The following is a 14,766-nucleotide window of genomic DNA, read 5'->3' on the forward strand; positions in this document are numbered from 1 at the left end:
GATATGACTTTCCATCCAAGGAGTAAGCGTCTTTTAATTTCATGGCTGCAGTCACCATCTGCAGTGATTTTGGAGCCCAGAAAAATAAAGTCTGACACTGTTTTTGTTTCCCCATCTATTTCCCATGAAGTGATGGGACCGGATGCCATGATCTTCATTTTCTGAATGTTGAGCTTTAAGCCAACTTTTTCACTCTCCACTTTCACTTTCATCAAGAGGCTTTTTAGTTCCTCTTCACTTTCTGCCATAAGGGTGGTGTCATCTGCATATCTGAGGTTATTGATATTTCTCCCTGCAATCTTGATTCCAGCTTGTGCTTCTTCCAGCCCAGCGTTTCTCATGATGTACTCTGCATATAAGTTAAATAAGCAGGGTGACAATATACAGCCTTGACATACTCCTTTTCCTATTTGGAACCAGTCTGTTGTTCCATGTCCAGTTCTAACTGTTGCTTCCTGACCTGCATAGAGGTTTCTCAAGAAACCTTTCAGAATTTCCCACAGTTTATTGTGATCCACACAGTCAAAGGCTTTGGCGTAGTCAATAAAGCAGAATACTTCTGTGCAAATGATTTCCATATGTGTACTTTTAACCCTACTGGCCTAATCCCCTAAGCCCGAGGCTCACCTTCACCACCCACTGCTTGTGCTAACATCATTCCCTGTTAGCACTGGGTGCTAACCCAGCTCCTGGAATTTAGCTCCCAACCTTCTTCTTCCCCCACCCCAGTCTCTCCACTGGCTTCCTTTGGCTTACCCTTGCACATATGACTCAAAACCTCTGAATCATCTTTTATTCTTTTCTTTCCTCTTATTTCATCAGCTGATTTAACATCCAGAGTGGTGGTGGTGTTGTTCAGTCACTAAGTCATGTCCAACTCTTTGTGACCCCACGAACTGCAGCACGCCAGGCTTCCCTATCCTTCACTATCTCCCAGAGACGTGTGTGTCTCATCTGTTTTCTAATTTCCACTCAAACACACAGAGATTTTAGTTAAAATACAAAAGCATTATGCTTGTGTTAAAAATGCAAATGATATAATATTATTATACTATAATCAGATGTATTAACATATAGAGTAACAAATGAATGCTCCTCTCCATAAAAGTGAACATTCCTCTTCAAATATTTACTCCTCAATCTCTTTCCAAATATTATTTCTTTTCCCAGTGGGAAAACTGGGGAAAAAAAAAATTTCCAATCAACACACTTTTTTCCATTAATGGGATTACACTATACTGTCTTGCTTTCTCTCCTCCCTTATGAGGTATATAGATCTCACATGGAATAGAATAGAAGGTCCAAGGAAAGACCCACATATACATTGTAATAAATTTTGAAAAGGTATAAAATTGAACTTCCCTTGTGGTCTAGTGGTTAAGAATCTACCTGCCAACGCAGGGGACGTGGGTTCCATCCTTGCTCTGGGATAATTCCACATGCCGCAGGGCAACTAACACTGTGTACCACAACTACTGAAACCCATGTGCTCTCGAGCCTGTGCTCTGCAACAAAAAACCAACTGCAAGGAGACGCCCATACATCAGAACTAGAGAGCAGCCCCCCATCACCGCAACTGGAGAAAACCAGCATGCAGCAGTGAAGACTCAGTGCAGTAAAAAAAAATTAATTAACACTATAATTAGTATTATTATATTAATAAAATAAAAATTTAAAAAGTATAACATTGATTCTTATGGAGAAAGGATAGTCTTTTAACAAATGGTGCTATAATAACTGGACATTGTATGCGAAAGGTTAATGGCAACTTCTATCTAGCAAAATACATAGAAGTTGACTCAGATGAATTGAAGAGCTAAACATAAAAGCTAAACATTATATTTCTAAAAGGAAACATAGGAGAAAATATTTGGGACCTCGGGTTAGACAAAAATTTTCGTAGGACATAGAAAGCAAAAGCAAAAATATTTATGAATTGGACCTCATCAAAGTTAAAAATGTCTGCTTTTCAAAAGATATTGTTAAGAGAACAGAAAGACAAGATATGGATTCAAATAAAATATTTGCAAAAATAGTTGTCTGAAAAAGAATTTGTATCCAGGATAAATAAAGATACTTACAACTTCATAATAAGAAAACAGTGCAATTATAAAATGAGTAAAAGATTCAGACAAGTACTTCATCAAAAAAGAAATATTAATGGAAAATGAACACACGAAAGGTGTTCAATGACATCAGTCATCAGGAAAATGCAAATTAAAGACCATAATGAAATATCACTACATGTCTACTGTGTGTGTGTGTGCTCAGTCGATCAGCTGTGTCTGACTCTTTTGTGACCCCATAGACCATAACCCACCAGGCTCCTCTATCCATGGAATTTTCCAAGCAAGAACACTGGAGTGGGTTGCCATTTCCTACTCCAGGGATCCTCCTGACCCAGGGGTCAAAACCACATCTCCTGCATTGGCAGGTGGATTCTTTACCACTGAGCCACCTGGGAAGCCCCACATGCCTACTGCTGCTGCTAAGCTGCTTCAGTCGTGTCCGACTCTGTGCGACCCCATAGACGGCAGCCCACCAGGCTCCTCCGTCCCTGGGATTCTCCAGGCAAGAACACTGGAGTGGGTTGCCATTTCCTTCTCCAATGCATGAAAGTGAGAAGTGAAAGTGAAGTCGCTCAGTCGTGTCCGACTCTTATCGACCCCATGGACTGCAGCCTACCAGGTTCCTCCATCCATGGGATTTTCCAGGCAAGAGTACTGGAGTGGGGTGCCATTGCCTTCTAGAATGGTACAAATTAAAGTGACTGATAAAAGCAAGTGCTGACATGGACATGAAACAACTGAAACCATCATACATAGCTGGTGAGAATGTAAAATATCATATCCATTTTGGAAGACAGTTTCGTGTAAAGTTAAATTTAGATTAGCCACATGACCTAACAACTCAAATCCAAGGTTTTTACCTAAGAGAAATGGAAACATTGTCACACAAAGACTTGGAAGCAAATGTTTATGGCAGCTGTATTCATAACAGCTGAAACAAAACAAAATTGAAAACAAGCCAAATGTCCATCACTTGGTGAGTGGATTAACAAATTGTGGTATGGCCATTCAACGGAATACTAGTTAGCAACAGAAAGGGACAAATTGCTGGACAAAATGCAACAACTTGAATGAATCTCAAAGTAAGCAAAAGAAACCAGTCACAAAAGGGTACATATCATATTATTCCATTTATATACGAAATTCTGGGAGAGGCAAAGCTATAGAAATAGAAATCAGATTGGTGGTTGTTAGGGATTGGGATGGGGCACGGGATAGACTGTGGGCTGGCACAAGGGAACTTTGTAGGGCAGTAGAAATGCTCTGTGTCTTAAATGTGGTGGCAGTTACTAGTTTGTCAAAATTCACTGGGCTGTAGGTATACTTTAAAGAAATGAATTTTATCTGATTGAATTATTTGACTGAATTTACCTGTCTGAATTAAGCTTGATTTAAAAAAAGAAAAGCAATGAAGAAAAAGAAAGGAAGAAAAAGAAGCAGAAACCAAAGCATATATATTCCCAGGTGGTTCAGATGGTAAAGTGTCTGCCTGCAATGTGGGAGACCCAGGTTTGATCCCTAGGTCAAGAAGAGCCCCTGGAGAAGGCAATGGCACCCCACTCCAGTACTCTTGCCCTGGAAAATTCCATGGACAGAGGAGCCTGGTAGGCTATAGTCCACAGGGTTGCAAAGAGTCAGACACAACTGAGGGACTTCACTTCACTTTATACACACACAGACACACACACACACACACACACATACATACACATACGTATATATATGTATATATGGAATTTTCTGCACCAGATGGTGAATTAATTTTAAATTTTGATAGATAAGGTTTAATCATCCTCCAAAATGGATATGCCAACTTACACCTCCACCACTAGAATCTGAGAGTGCCTGTTTCCCCACACTCTGGCACGAATGGATATAATCAATTTTTTTAAAAGGTCTATTTGATGGTGAAAAAACCTATGATCCTTTCTATTTCAGTCATGCACTGTTAAGATCTTGTCCTAATCAGTCTCTCCACGTGCAGTCTTTTCTCTCTCCAAATCATCTTATATATTGTTAATTGAGTAATCCTTCTTGTGTTTAGTTGTAATACTATCTCAAAAAAATCATTAATGATACCCCAATTGCTTACAAAGTTAAGTCTAGACCTTTTAGCCAGGTGTTTGAGTCCTTAGTCTATCCCAGCTTCTCTACTAAGTTTCTGTCTTATCATTTTTAGTAGAAAGTTGGACTCAAACTTCTGGCTCAATGGTTCTTACCCCCTCCGGCTTTATTGAGGTGTAACTGACATTTAACAAGGTATAAGTTGAAGGTGCACAAAGTGATAATTTGATGCTCAGATATATAGTGAAATGTTTACTACAATAAGGTTAACACAACTTTCATGTCACATAATTACTATTTTGTTATGTTAAGACTATTAAAGCTCTGTGCTCACAACTTTAAACTATTATTGATTACAACCACTTTGCCAAACACTAGATCCCTGGAACTACTCATCTTTTAACTGAAAGTCTGTACTCTCTGACCAACGTCTCCCCATTTCCCTCAGTCCTTGGTAACCACCACTCTACTCTGTTTCTATGAGCTCCATGTTTTTAGATTCCACAAATAAATGAGATCATACAGTATTTGTCTTTCTTTATTTCACTTAGTATAATGCCTGTAAGATCTATCCATGTTGTTGCAAATAACAGGATTTCCTTCTTTGTCATGGCTAAATAATAGTCGTGTGTGTGTGTGTGTGTGTGTGTGATTACTTTACCATTCACCTGTTGATGAGTGCTTAGGTGGTTTCCACATTGGGTCTTAGTTTTGACACGCAGGCTCTCTAGTTGTGTCTTGCAGGGTTAGCTGAGCCATTGCAGGTGATGTCTTATTCCCCAACCAGGGATTGAACCCACATCCCCTGCACTGAAGGTGGATTCTTTTTAAAAATTTTTTAAAATGTTTGGCTGTACTGAGTCTTCCTTGCTGCTCTGGTTTTCTCTAGTTGGGGCGAGCAGGGGCTACTCTCCAGTTGTGGTGCAGGGGCTTCTCAGTGCCGTGGCTTCTCTTGTCGGGTAGCACGGGCTCTAGGGCTTGAGGACTTCAGAAGTTGCAGCTCACAAGCTCTAGAGCTTGGCTTGGTAGTCATGGCAAATGGGCTTAGTTGCTCCTTGGCATGTGGGATCTTCCCTGACCAGGGATCAAACCCCTATCCCCAGCATTGGCAGGCGGATTCTCAACCACTGGACCACCAGGGAAGTCCTGGAAGATGGATTCTTAACCCCTGAATCATCAGGGAAGTCCCCATTGAGTTTTATGCCTTCAGAGCTGGGAAACTATGGGACACTAGGAATCTCATTTTCCTTAGAGAGTTGGTGACCTTGCCTCATTCCTATTGAAGTTGCAATGTCTATTTCCAATTGATGTTGATCCTTTCTTAATGGCTGGGCAAATATTTCATTTTTCTCGAATTGACTCGCAACTTGTGAGGGCACCTCCTTTCCCTCACACCCTGTCTTCTAGGGTAGGTGGAAGCCTCCTGGAGGCTAGGGCAAGATCTGAAAAGTTGAACCTCTTCACTGGGCAGGTGGGTTCTCTGATTCAAATCAACAAATGGAAAACAAGGGTTGACTGGTGCTATGGGCAGTGCTAACAGGATGACATCATCTTTGAACTTCCTATTAATTTGGCTGGAGACACAAAGCATAAATTCATAAAAGATAACATTAACAGGACAAGACAATTTAAGAATCACCCAAGGCAGGGGTCTGTGGTCAAATGAGGTGAAATCAGAAAATGAAGATCTAGGGATGATATCCAAGGACCAGACGTGCATGGATATCAGTATCTCCATCTGAGTACTAACCTGCAGATTAGGAGCTGGAAGTAAGGTTTGCAAAGCTCCTTATCTATGAAGAGTGGTGATGTTGTGGCTCAGATGGTAAAGCGTCTGTCTACAATGTGGGAGACCCGGGTTTGAGCCCTGGGTTGGGAAGATCCCCTGGAGAAGGAAATGGAAATCCACTCCAGTACTATTGCCTGGAAAATCCCATGGACAGAGGAGCCTGGTAGGCTACAGTCTATGGGGTCACAAAGAGTCAGACATGACTGAGCGACTTCACTTTCACTTTATCTATGAAGGGAGGTGATCAGGTGCTAAGAACAAGGACTGTTTATGATAAGGAGGGATTAAAAAGTACAAAACCAAATAGGAGTATCAACAAAAGTTATCTTTAACCTTTATTCTCAATTATCTTTCTCCCAATCTTTAGTATATGTGCTGCCGAAGCACTCAAATATCCTCCTTGAAACTAACAGGTAGGTACTTATAGGTAGGTACCTCAGCCTTATTCTGAGCAAGGGCTATTATTGATTCTCCAATACTCTGACCACCAGACAGGAAGCCTAGTTGGGCTGGAGCTGCAAGGCTGGGCTTAGCAGGGAAAGCGGACTGGAAAGCAACCTGCATCCTTTGCGGGTGATTCACATTCTCCACAGTTCATTGTAGTTTCCTGGGGCAATACAACAGTGTCCCCAACTCACACCTTTCATAATCTGACTGGGGCAAGCATTCCAACAGGACACCAAGATCCAAAACTGTCAATTCCGCGTTCCAAGACTTTTAGTCCATGGGGCGTCCGCGGAGTTAGACACTCCGCGGGCTCAGCAGGCACCAGACAAATGTTAACTCATATCCTCGCTTTTCTGATCCTCGCACCCAGTCCGAACAATCCTCTGACATTCTCTTCCCCTCCCAAGACCACTGCTTTCTCTAAGAGAGACTGGGCGTGCGTGATTCTCTCCCCAGTCAGTTCAGTTCAGTCGCTCAGTCGTGTGCGACTCTTTGTGACCCCATGGACTGCAGCACGCCAGGCCTCCCTGTCCATCACCAACTCCCGGAGTTTACCATAACCCATGTCCATTGAGTCGGTGATGCCATCCAACCATCTCATCCTCTGTCGTCCCCTTCTCCTCCCGCCTTCAATCTTTCCCAGCATCGGGGTCTTTTCAAATGAGTCAGCTCTTCGCATCAGGTGGCCAAAGTATTGGAGTTTCAGCTTTAGCATCAGTCCTTCCAAAGAACACTCAGGACTCATCTCCTTCAGAATGGACTGGTTGGATCTTCTTGCAGTCGAAAGGACTTTCAAAAGTCTTCAACACCACAGTTCAAAAGCATCGATTCTTCGGCGTTCTGCTTCAATTCGATTCTGTAGGCGCCTTCTGCAGGCCTACTACGTGCGAGATTTGCGGGCTTCCCGGGCGCAGAGCATCCTGTCTGTTCGTTTCCCAGTCACCTGGTCCCGAGGCAAGACCTGCAGGCGGGAGACAGGATGGGTAGGGCTGTGCGCGCGCTTTCCTCTACTGCACGTCGGACTCTTGGAAACGGGCCGCCGATTTCGCCTTCGTTTTGTCCCCGCTGCAGCCCCGAAGGCTGTCCTACCAACGCAGGAGCCCCACTCACACCTGCTGCCCCGCACCGACTGGAGCCAGAGGAGGAGCAAGAGGCCCGCCGCGCTCGCGCGGGCCAGGTTTTCCGGCTCTGACCCCTCCTCGCGGCTCCCCCTCCCTCCGTGCGCCCCCGAGGGGCTGGACGCCGGGCCACCAGGGCGGCGGGACCCGGGGTTCGGTGCGGGTCCGGGCGGCGCCGACCGCCGCCTGGTCCCAGGCCTCCCGCGTCCCGCGCGTCCCCTCCCAGGAGGCGGATCCCGGGGGCGGGCCGGGCCCGGGCCTTGCGCCGCGCAGCCCCCGCGCGCCCGCGCCCGCCGCCTGGCCGCCCCTCAGGCAGGTTCCCGGCCGGCCGGGAGGTGGTGCTCGCCTCCCCGCGCCCGGGCCCGCGCGTTGCCGGGCAGCGCCTCGGAGGCTCCGAAGGGGGCGGAGCGGCGAGGCCGGCGTGCGGCTGGCAGCCCCCGTCCGTCCGCGGTTCCGGCCCCCGGCCCGCCCCCGCTTCGGCGGCCTCTCTCCGCGCCGGTGCGCGGCGCCCCGTCCAAGCCGCCGCCGCCGCAGCGGCCGCCCCTCCCGGGCCTGAGAGCGCAGAGCCGCGAGGCCGGGCCGGGGCGCCGGCCGGGACTGCCGGGGGCGCGGCGCCGACGCCGAGGCGCGGCCATGGAGGGGAAGACCCGCGCCGGGGTCGCGCTGGTCCCGGGGCCGAGCGGCCGCGGGCCTTCCGCCCGCCGCGCCCGCCGCCGCCGCCGCCGCTCGGGGCTGCTGCTCCCCGGCCTCTGGCTGCTACTGCTGGCCCGGCCAACCTCGTGCGCCCCAGGTAAGCTCCGCGGAGACCCTCCGGCGCGACCCTGCCTTTCCTTTATCGCTGCTTTTCAAAATCCGGCTCTCCCCGCCCATCCTCTTTTATTCTCCACCGCTCCCTCGCCCTCCTTTATGGAGATGCTTTTCCATACTCGTTGGGCCCAGCAGATAAAGGCAGTGAAAAAATAATACGAAAAAGCAAGCAGATTCTGGCCAGTCTTGCCAAAAAGTCTGCAAAGCTTATTCTGCTATCCACGGAGCCCGAGGCGGGTCTGGCGGCTTCATCTCAGAATGTGTCTTTATTTTTCCCTGCAAAACGCAGGCACTGAAATTGTAATGCATGGCTGTATGAATGTGGTTACAGCAAATTTGAGGAAATACTTGATGGTCGGGGCTAAAGGGTATATTCGGTGTGTGTGCTTTAAAACAGTGTTGCATTACTCTGGGTGGCCCTGCGTCCCCCAGATGCAGGCAGCTGGCCGTGTCCCCCAGTGCACCAGGACACAAAGAACATTCAAAGAATATCTCTTGGAAAGCGCCCTGGCCATGGATCTTTCCAGGGAAATAGCTATTGCTGTTACTTCTGCAAAGGCATTAATACAATAGAGTGTGAAAATATTGTGATTCTTAAGTGTCAGGGCATGAAAGGAGTAAGGGTTGTTTATAATAGAGGCAGTTTACTGACTGTTAGTCAGCGTGGAATTAAGAGGCATGATTTATGAAGAAGCATGTGGGCGGGTTTTGTTGTTGAGGAAATGATTTAATTCATATTGCTCCTCTGAAATGTTTATTTGTCCACCCTGAGCATACACGCAGGATGGTCTGCAAACCATCTCTGAGCTGACATAATGCAAGCCGGTGATTGCCCTAGCGCGTGCTCGTGCGCGTGCACACACAGACACACACAGAAACAGACACACACAGAAACAGACACACACACACAAGCGCGCACACGCACGACCACTTTGGGGGCAGGAAAGGTGGAGTGAGCAGTGTGCAGAGCGGCTGCACGCTGAACAAAACCAGAAAGCTGTGGAAGCAACTCCAAACCCTCCCTTCTGGTGGGAGCAGTGCCAGAGGACCGCCAAGTGGCTCTGGGAGGAAATGGAACACGTTTGAAGGTGTCCCTGGACCTCACTGTCGGAATTATAACCAGTGCCACATAGAGGATGGGACACAAAAGCACAGGAAGGGACTTGAGGGATCACAGACTGGAACTGCTCCTCTTACTGAAGAGGAAATTGACACATAACTGACTTGCTCAAGGTCACAGGCTAGTTGGTGCAGAGTCCTCTGCTTTCCATTCGCCTTATGGCGCTTAACCTGTGAACTTAGGCACACCTGAGACCACCTCATAGCTTTCCCATAGCTGGATGGAACCCTGCTCAGGGAGCCACAGCAGAACCAGGGGGACAAAATGGGTCTCTTTCAGGCATTTGAAAGAGACAGTGTTGCCTGACCCAGTGCCTCAGCTCTCAGTCTTGCTCCAGTGTGTTCTAGCCTCTGTGTCCAGAGAAATGGAGATCCTAGGTTTTTTTGTGAGAAGAGGCAATCATGAAGTGGGCTCTTGGCTTTAGTCAAGCAGTAAAGCCCATCTGATACTAATGGATTCATCTGCTATGGGGCATGGCAAACTGATTGTTTCCAATTACTGAGTGCGTCCTGTGTGCCAGGCGCCACATTTTACATACACGATCTGATACGCTGTGAGTTAGGCATTGTTATCCCCATTTTACAGATGAGAATACTAAGGCTGCAGGAGTTTGGGTTAGTTTGACTCCAGACTCCATGTACAGTAACCTCTGTACAGCTTCCTCATGTGAATATGGCCATCTGGATGTGCTGTAGATGTTGTGAGTAATACAAGTAATTCTCTTGATAAATTTAAAGTAAATGGAGCTGTTTGTACTGTCCCTCCATAATTTTCTCTTCTCTAGTCTTTTCCTGTTCCCCGTAACCTTCAATGCAAACATTAAACGGGGAGACTTGAAAGTCGTTTTATTTCCGCTCTAGAGCCAACATCACGGAAGCAGAGACTTCATCCTTTCTCTGGTTGGTGTATTGGGCCCCTCTGGTTTGCACAGCTGCTTCTAGGCTTCGTCATAGGATGGGAACTGAAGAAGGGGAGGACACGGTGCCTGTCCTCAGGGATTCTGTTGGGACCCAAAGCAGCTCATAAGCAAGAGCAGACTCCACGTGGGCTGTCCCCGGGCAGGAAAGGCAGCAAGGGAAACAGCTTCCCAGGGAAGATCTCTTAAAAGGTGGCACCGATCCTCTGGAAGGCTGAGAGAGTGATAGTGGCAGAGGGTGGCTTTCTAATGTAGGACACCTGGGCATGGTGAGTGGCATGTGACCCCAAGGAGATGCTGCGTTTCAGTTGTTTGGCCCACGTCTTTCTCTGTGCCACTAGGACCCTCGGGCTTCTCGTCCTGAGTGTTGTATTTTCCCCACTGGAGTGGGGCTGGAGGAGGCTATGCCAAACCCTGCTGTGCTGGTTCTCTTTCTGAAGAGTAAGTGGCATTAGAAAGTGTGGTGTCTTTCTCCTGCCTTGGGTCTCCTAGGTTAGGCACTTGTTCCTTCTGTGGCTGCCTATAGACTCTCTCCTCCTTCCACAGGTTTGTCTTTCATTGGTAACTTCGTTAAATGGAGTCTGCCCTCCAGTTATCCCCATATTTCAGTCTTTATGTAAATTTCTGTGTCTTATTGATTTCTTGTCTATATCTGTTTCATTCAGCATTTTGAATGTGCTTTTTTTTTTTTTTTGGTTTGTTTAAACATTTATAAGTTTGGTCTTGATGGTTCACTGTTGTGGAAACAAGTTGTAATGCTTTGGACTTGTTTTTGAATGGAGTGCTTTAGGAATCCTACATCCATGATGTAAAAAGAAAAGATTGTACCCCATTTCTTCATTTTATTCAGGGGTAAGTCTTTCTTAAGATAATAGTTATTATAAAATTGAAACTTTGAAAATTATTGGAAGGTACAGATAACAGGTATCCTTAATCCCACAACCTATAGCCAACTCTGTAAATAACTTTGTTAACATTAAAAAAAAATTGAATTTATGTATTTACTTTTTTCACTCAATATTTAACTTAAGTATTTCTCTATTCATGAAATATTGTTTGAAAACACAGTTTCCATCCTAATAATTTACTCAATTATCCTTTTATTATTTCCAGCTTTTTTTTTCCTGTTATAAATAACGCTGTAATGAATAGGTATGTAGGTAAGGCTTTGTCTAGATTTCTTTGTGTGTGGGCTCTTTTACCCCCTTAGAATACATTTCCAGAAGGGAAATTAGACTATAGTTTAGATCTAAATCCACCAGCCTGGATCTTTGCATATTTTGTTTGGTGTGCTGGGTGTCTAATACGTGTCTCAGTAGGTGGTTGTTAAAGGAATCAGCTTCTCATGTAAAACTGTAATGCTGAAATTACCCCAAGCAGTCTATGCAGTTTACTGTTTGACTTCATCACCGCCAGCATTATTACTTTTAAAACTCTTGTTAAATTGGTAACACATTACTTTAATTTTTTATTACTTTTGAGTTGAATATTTTTTGTTTATTTTGTAGTTGTAGTCTGTGAATTTTCTGTTTTTGCTTATTTATCCATGATATATACGTATAGTTTAGTCACTAAGTCGTGTCTGACTCTTTTGTGACCCTGAGGACTGTAGCCCGCCAGGCTCCTCTGTCCTTGGAATTTCTCAGGCAAGAATACTGGAGTGGATTTCCATTTCTAGGGAATCTTCCCGACCCAGAAATCCAGCCCTCATCTCTGATATCAGCAGGCGGATTCTTTATCACTGAGCCACCTGGGAAGCCCAATATATATGTCAGTTCAGGTCAATTCAGTCGCTCACTCGTGTCCGACTCTTTGCGACCCCATGAATTGCAGCACGCCAGGTCTCCCTGTCCATCACCAACTCCCGGAGTCCACCCAAACTCACGTCCATTGAGTCAGTGATGCCATCCAATCATCTCATTCTCTGTTGTCCCCTTCTCCTCCTGCCCCCAGTCCCTCCCAGCATCAGGGTCTTTTCCAATGAGTCAACTCTTCGCATGAGGTGGCCAAAGTACTGGAGTTTCAGCTTTAGCATCATTCCTTCCAAAGAACACCCAGGACTGATCTCCTTTAGAATGGACTGGAGAGATCCAAGGGACTCTCAAGAGTCTTCTCCAACATCACAGTTCAATAGCATCAATTCTTCAGCGCTCAGCTTTCTTTACAGTCCAACTTTCATATCCATACATGACTATTGGAAAAACTATAGCCTTGACTAGACGGACCTTTGTTGGCAAAGTAATGTCTCTGCCTTTGAATATGCTGTCTAGGTTGGTCATAACTTTCCTTCCAAGGAGTAAGCGTCTTTTAATTTCATGGCTGCAATATATATGTATATACACATATATATGTAAATTTTTTTAAAGGATAGCAACTGTTTTTCCCCCTCCTTTTTGTTGTATTCTCCCCCTCCTAATAGATTTTCCTTTAAATTTTATATAGTCTTGAAATTTTTGATTATTTTGGTTAGCAAAATCTGCCATTTTATTTTTCATTGCATGTATGCCTAATGGCATGTTAACTTTTTATCTTACTTAATGCACTGTTTTATTAAATAATGAGCATTTTCAGTTGAATATTTGCTATACTTCTTGAGTGGTGTAGTAGCCTATAAACGAAGACTTAGATAAATGTTCCGAAGGTGTGATGCCTAGACCCCCTGCATCATCATCATCCTTTGGGGACTTAGGGGTGCTTGTTAAGAATTTAGATTTCTGCGGCTCTCCCTTCACCTACATCAGAATCTTTGGTGTTAGTAACTGGGAATCTTCCTTTTTTAACAAGTTCACAGCTTATTTTTAGGCACTTTGACCTTTGGAACTGCCAATCCAGACACCATAAACCCCTAGTTGAAAGTTGATCGCATATGGGGTATATTCCACTTAATATCTTGCAACTGTCTTTTCACTGTTAGAACAATTGATTTAAAACCACGACGTTGAAACTGTTTGGGATTCTATCTTGTTTGCTTGGTTGTCTCTGGGTTGAGAATCAAAGGGCATGGAGGACATCATTTTAAATCCTCACCTCCCCAGCCCCTTGGGAACAGCTGCTGCAGTCTTTGTCAGGAAATGCCTCATTTAATCCTGAAAACAGAACCCAGCCAGGGGTTGTGAAAAGTCACGGGGGACCTGGGAGCCACAGGTTTTTCTCTCAGTGCCCTGGGTGCTAGAGGCAGCTAATTACTGTAATTATAATTACACTAGGTTGATTTTCCCAGCTAGAAAGATGCTGTTCTCACTGATCTAATTTGTTTCCAAGTTGTGACCACCCACCTTTCATCTGCGGGCTTGCAGTGACATGATTTCTCTTTCATGTGCTTAGGCAGCATGATTTGTTGGAAAGCACACCAAACTGTGAGTTAGCTAACCTGAGTGTGCTCTTCTCAGCCGATGACTTGCCGTGTGACTGTGGACAGGTTACCCTGTTCTGGGTTATCCCATCAGTGTAAGAAGGGGTCGCTGAGATGATCTCTGAGTACCCTTTAGCTCTTATGTTTCAGGTCCACAGGTTGGATGCCTTGGGATGCATGTGTTATAGCAACTGTCCTGCTTCTACCAAATGTCTGTGTCACCATCTCACCGTCCTGTAGATGTTCTAGCCCAGTGACCTACCGAAGGCCATTGTGTTCAGTTCTTCTTAAAAAAAAAAAAAAAATACTCTTCCCTCCTGCATCCCCACCCCCAGGACACCCACTGTGTTAATTTTCTCATGAGCCCCAGCATCCTAGGTGCCTACTCCCACCCCAGCTCATAAACCTCCTAACAGAATACAGGCTGTGGACTCAGACTTGGGGGATCTTGAGAAAAACAGGAGGCCCTACAGACGCAAGGAGGGCAGGAGATGACCAGATTTGCCACTTATTGACTTCATGGAGTTGATGGAGATTTTGAAAACATATATAAGCTTCATAGGTTATGTTCATAGGCATCATGGAAGAATCAGTAAAGCAGTCGTTGAAAATTTAAGAACGAGTAGAAGCACATAGAATCCCCAGTGGCTTCAGATGGTAAAGCATCTGCCTACAATGTGGGAGACCCGGGTTTGATCCCTGGGTCGGGAAGATCCCCTGGAGAAGGAAATGGCAACCCACTCCAGTACTCTTGCCTGGAAAATTCCATGGACGAAGGAGCCTGGTAGGCTACAGTCCACAGGCTCGCAAAGAGTTGGACAGGACTGAGCACATAGAAGTAACTGAAGGATATTTCTCCAAAGTGAAGAAGTTCCTTTGGGCAGGCAGGCTTAAAATAGCTCATGTAGGAGAGAAATAATAATGGGAGAAGGAACTGGAGGGGACTGGTGGGAGGGAAGCCTGAAGTGATGGGAGATAGCAGTGGTGTTGCCAGGGCACATGTGATGGCGTTTGTCCTGTAGCATCTGACAGGCCGTGTGGGGCCAGGGGAGGTGGGCAGTTGGCTTGAGCCAGGGTGGGGAAT

The 14,766-nt window shown here is 45.7% G+C and overlaps 1 protein-coding gene across 1 annotated transcript in view; it reads left to right on the forward strand.

Moving 5' to 3' along the window:
- The window catches only part of KIAA1549 (KIAA1549 ortholog), a 141,756-nt gene that overhangs the window by 9,205 nt on the left and 117,785 nt on the right, over positions 1–14,766 (forward strand). Inside the window, exons 2-3 of the mRNA XM_027538424.1 lie at positions 6,290–6,335; positions 7,232–8,277. Coding sequence (XP_027394225.1) covers positions 6,290–6,335; positions 7,232–8,277 — 1,092 coding nt within the window. The remainder of the gene's footprint in view (positions 1–6,289; positions 6,336–7,231; positions 8,278–14,766) is intronic.

The sequence above is a fragment of the Bos indicus x Bos taurus genome, chromosome 4 (assembly GCF_003369695.1).
Source record: "Bos indicus x Bos taurus breed Angus x Brahman F1 hybrid chromosome 4, Bos_hybrid_MaternalHap_v2.0, whole genome shotgun sequence".
In the NCBI taxonomy this organism is placed as follows: domain Eukaryota; kingdom Metazoa; phylum Chordata; class Mammalia; order Artiodactyla; family Bovidae; genus Bos; species Bos indicus x Bos taurus.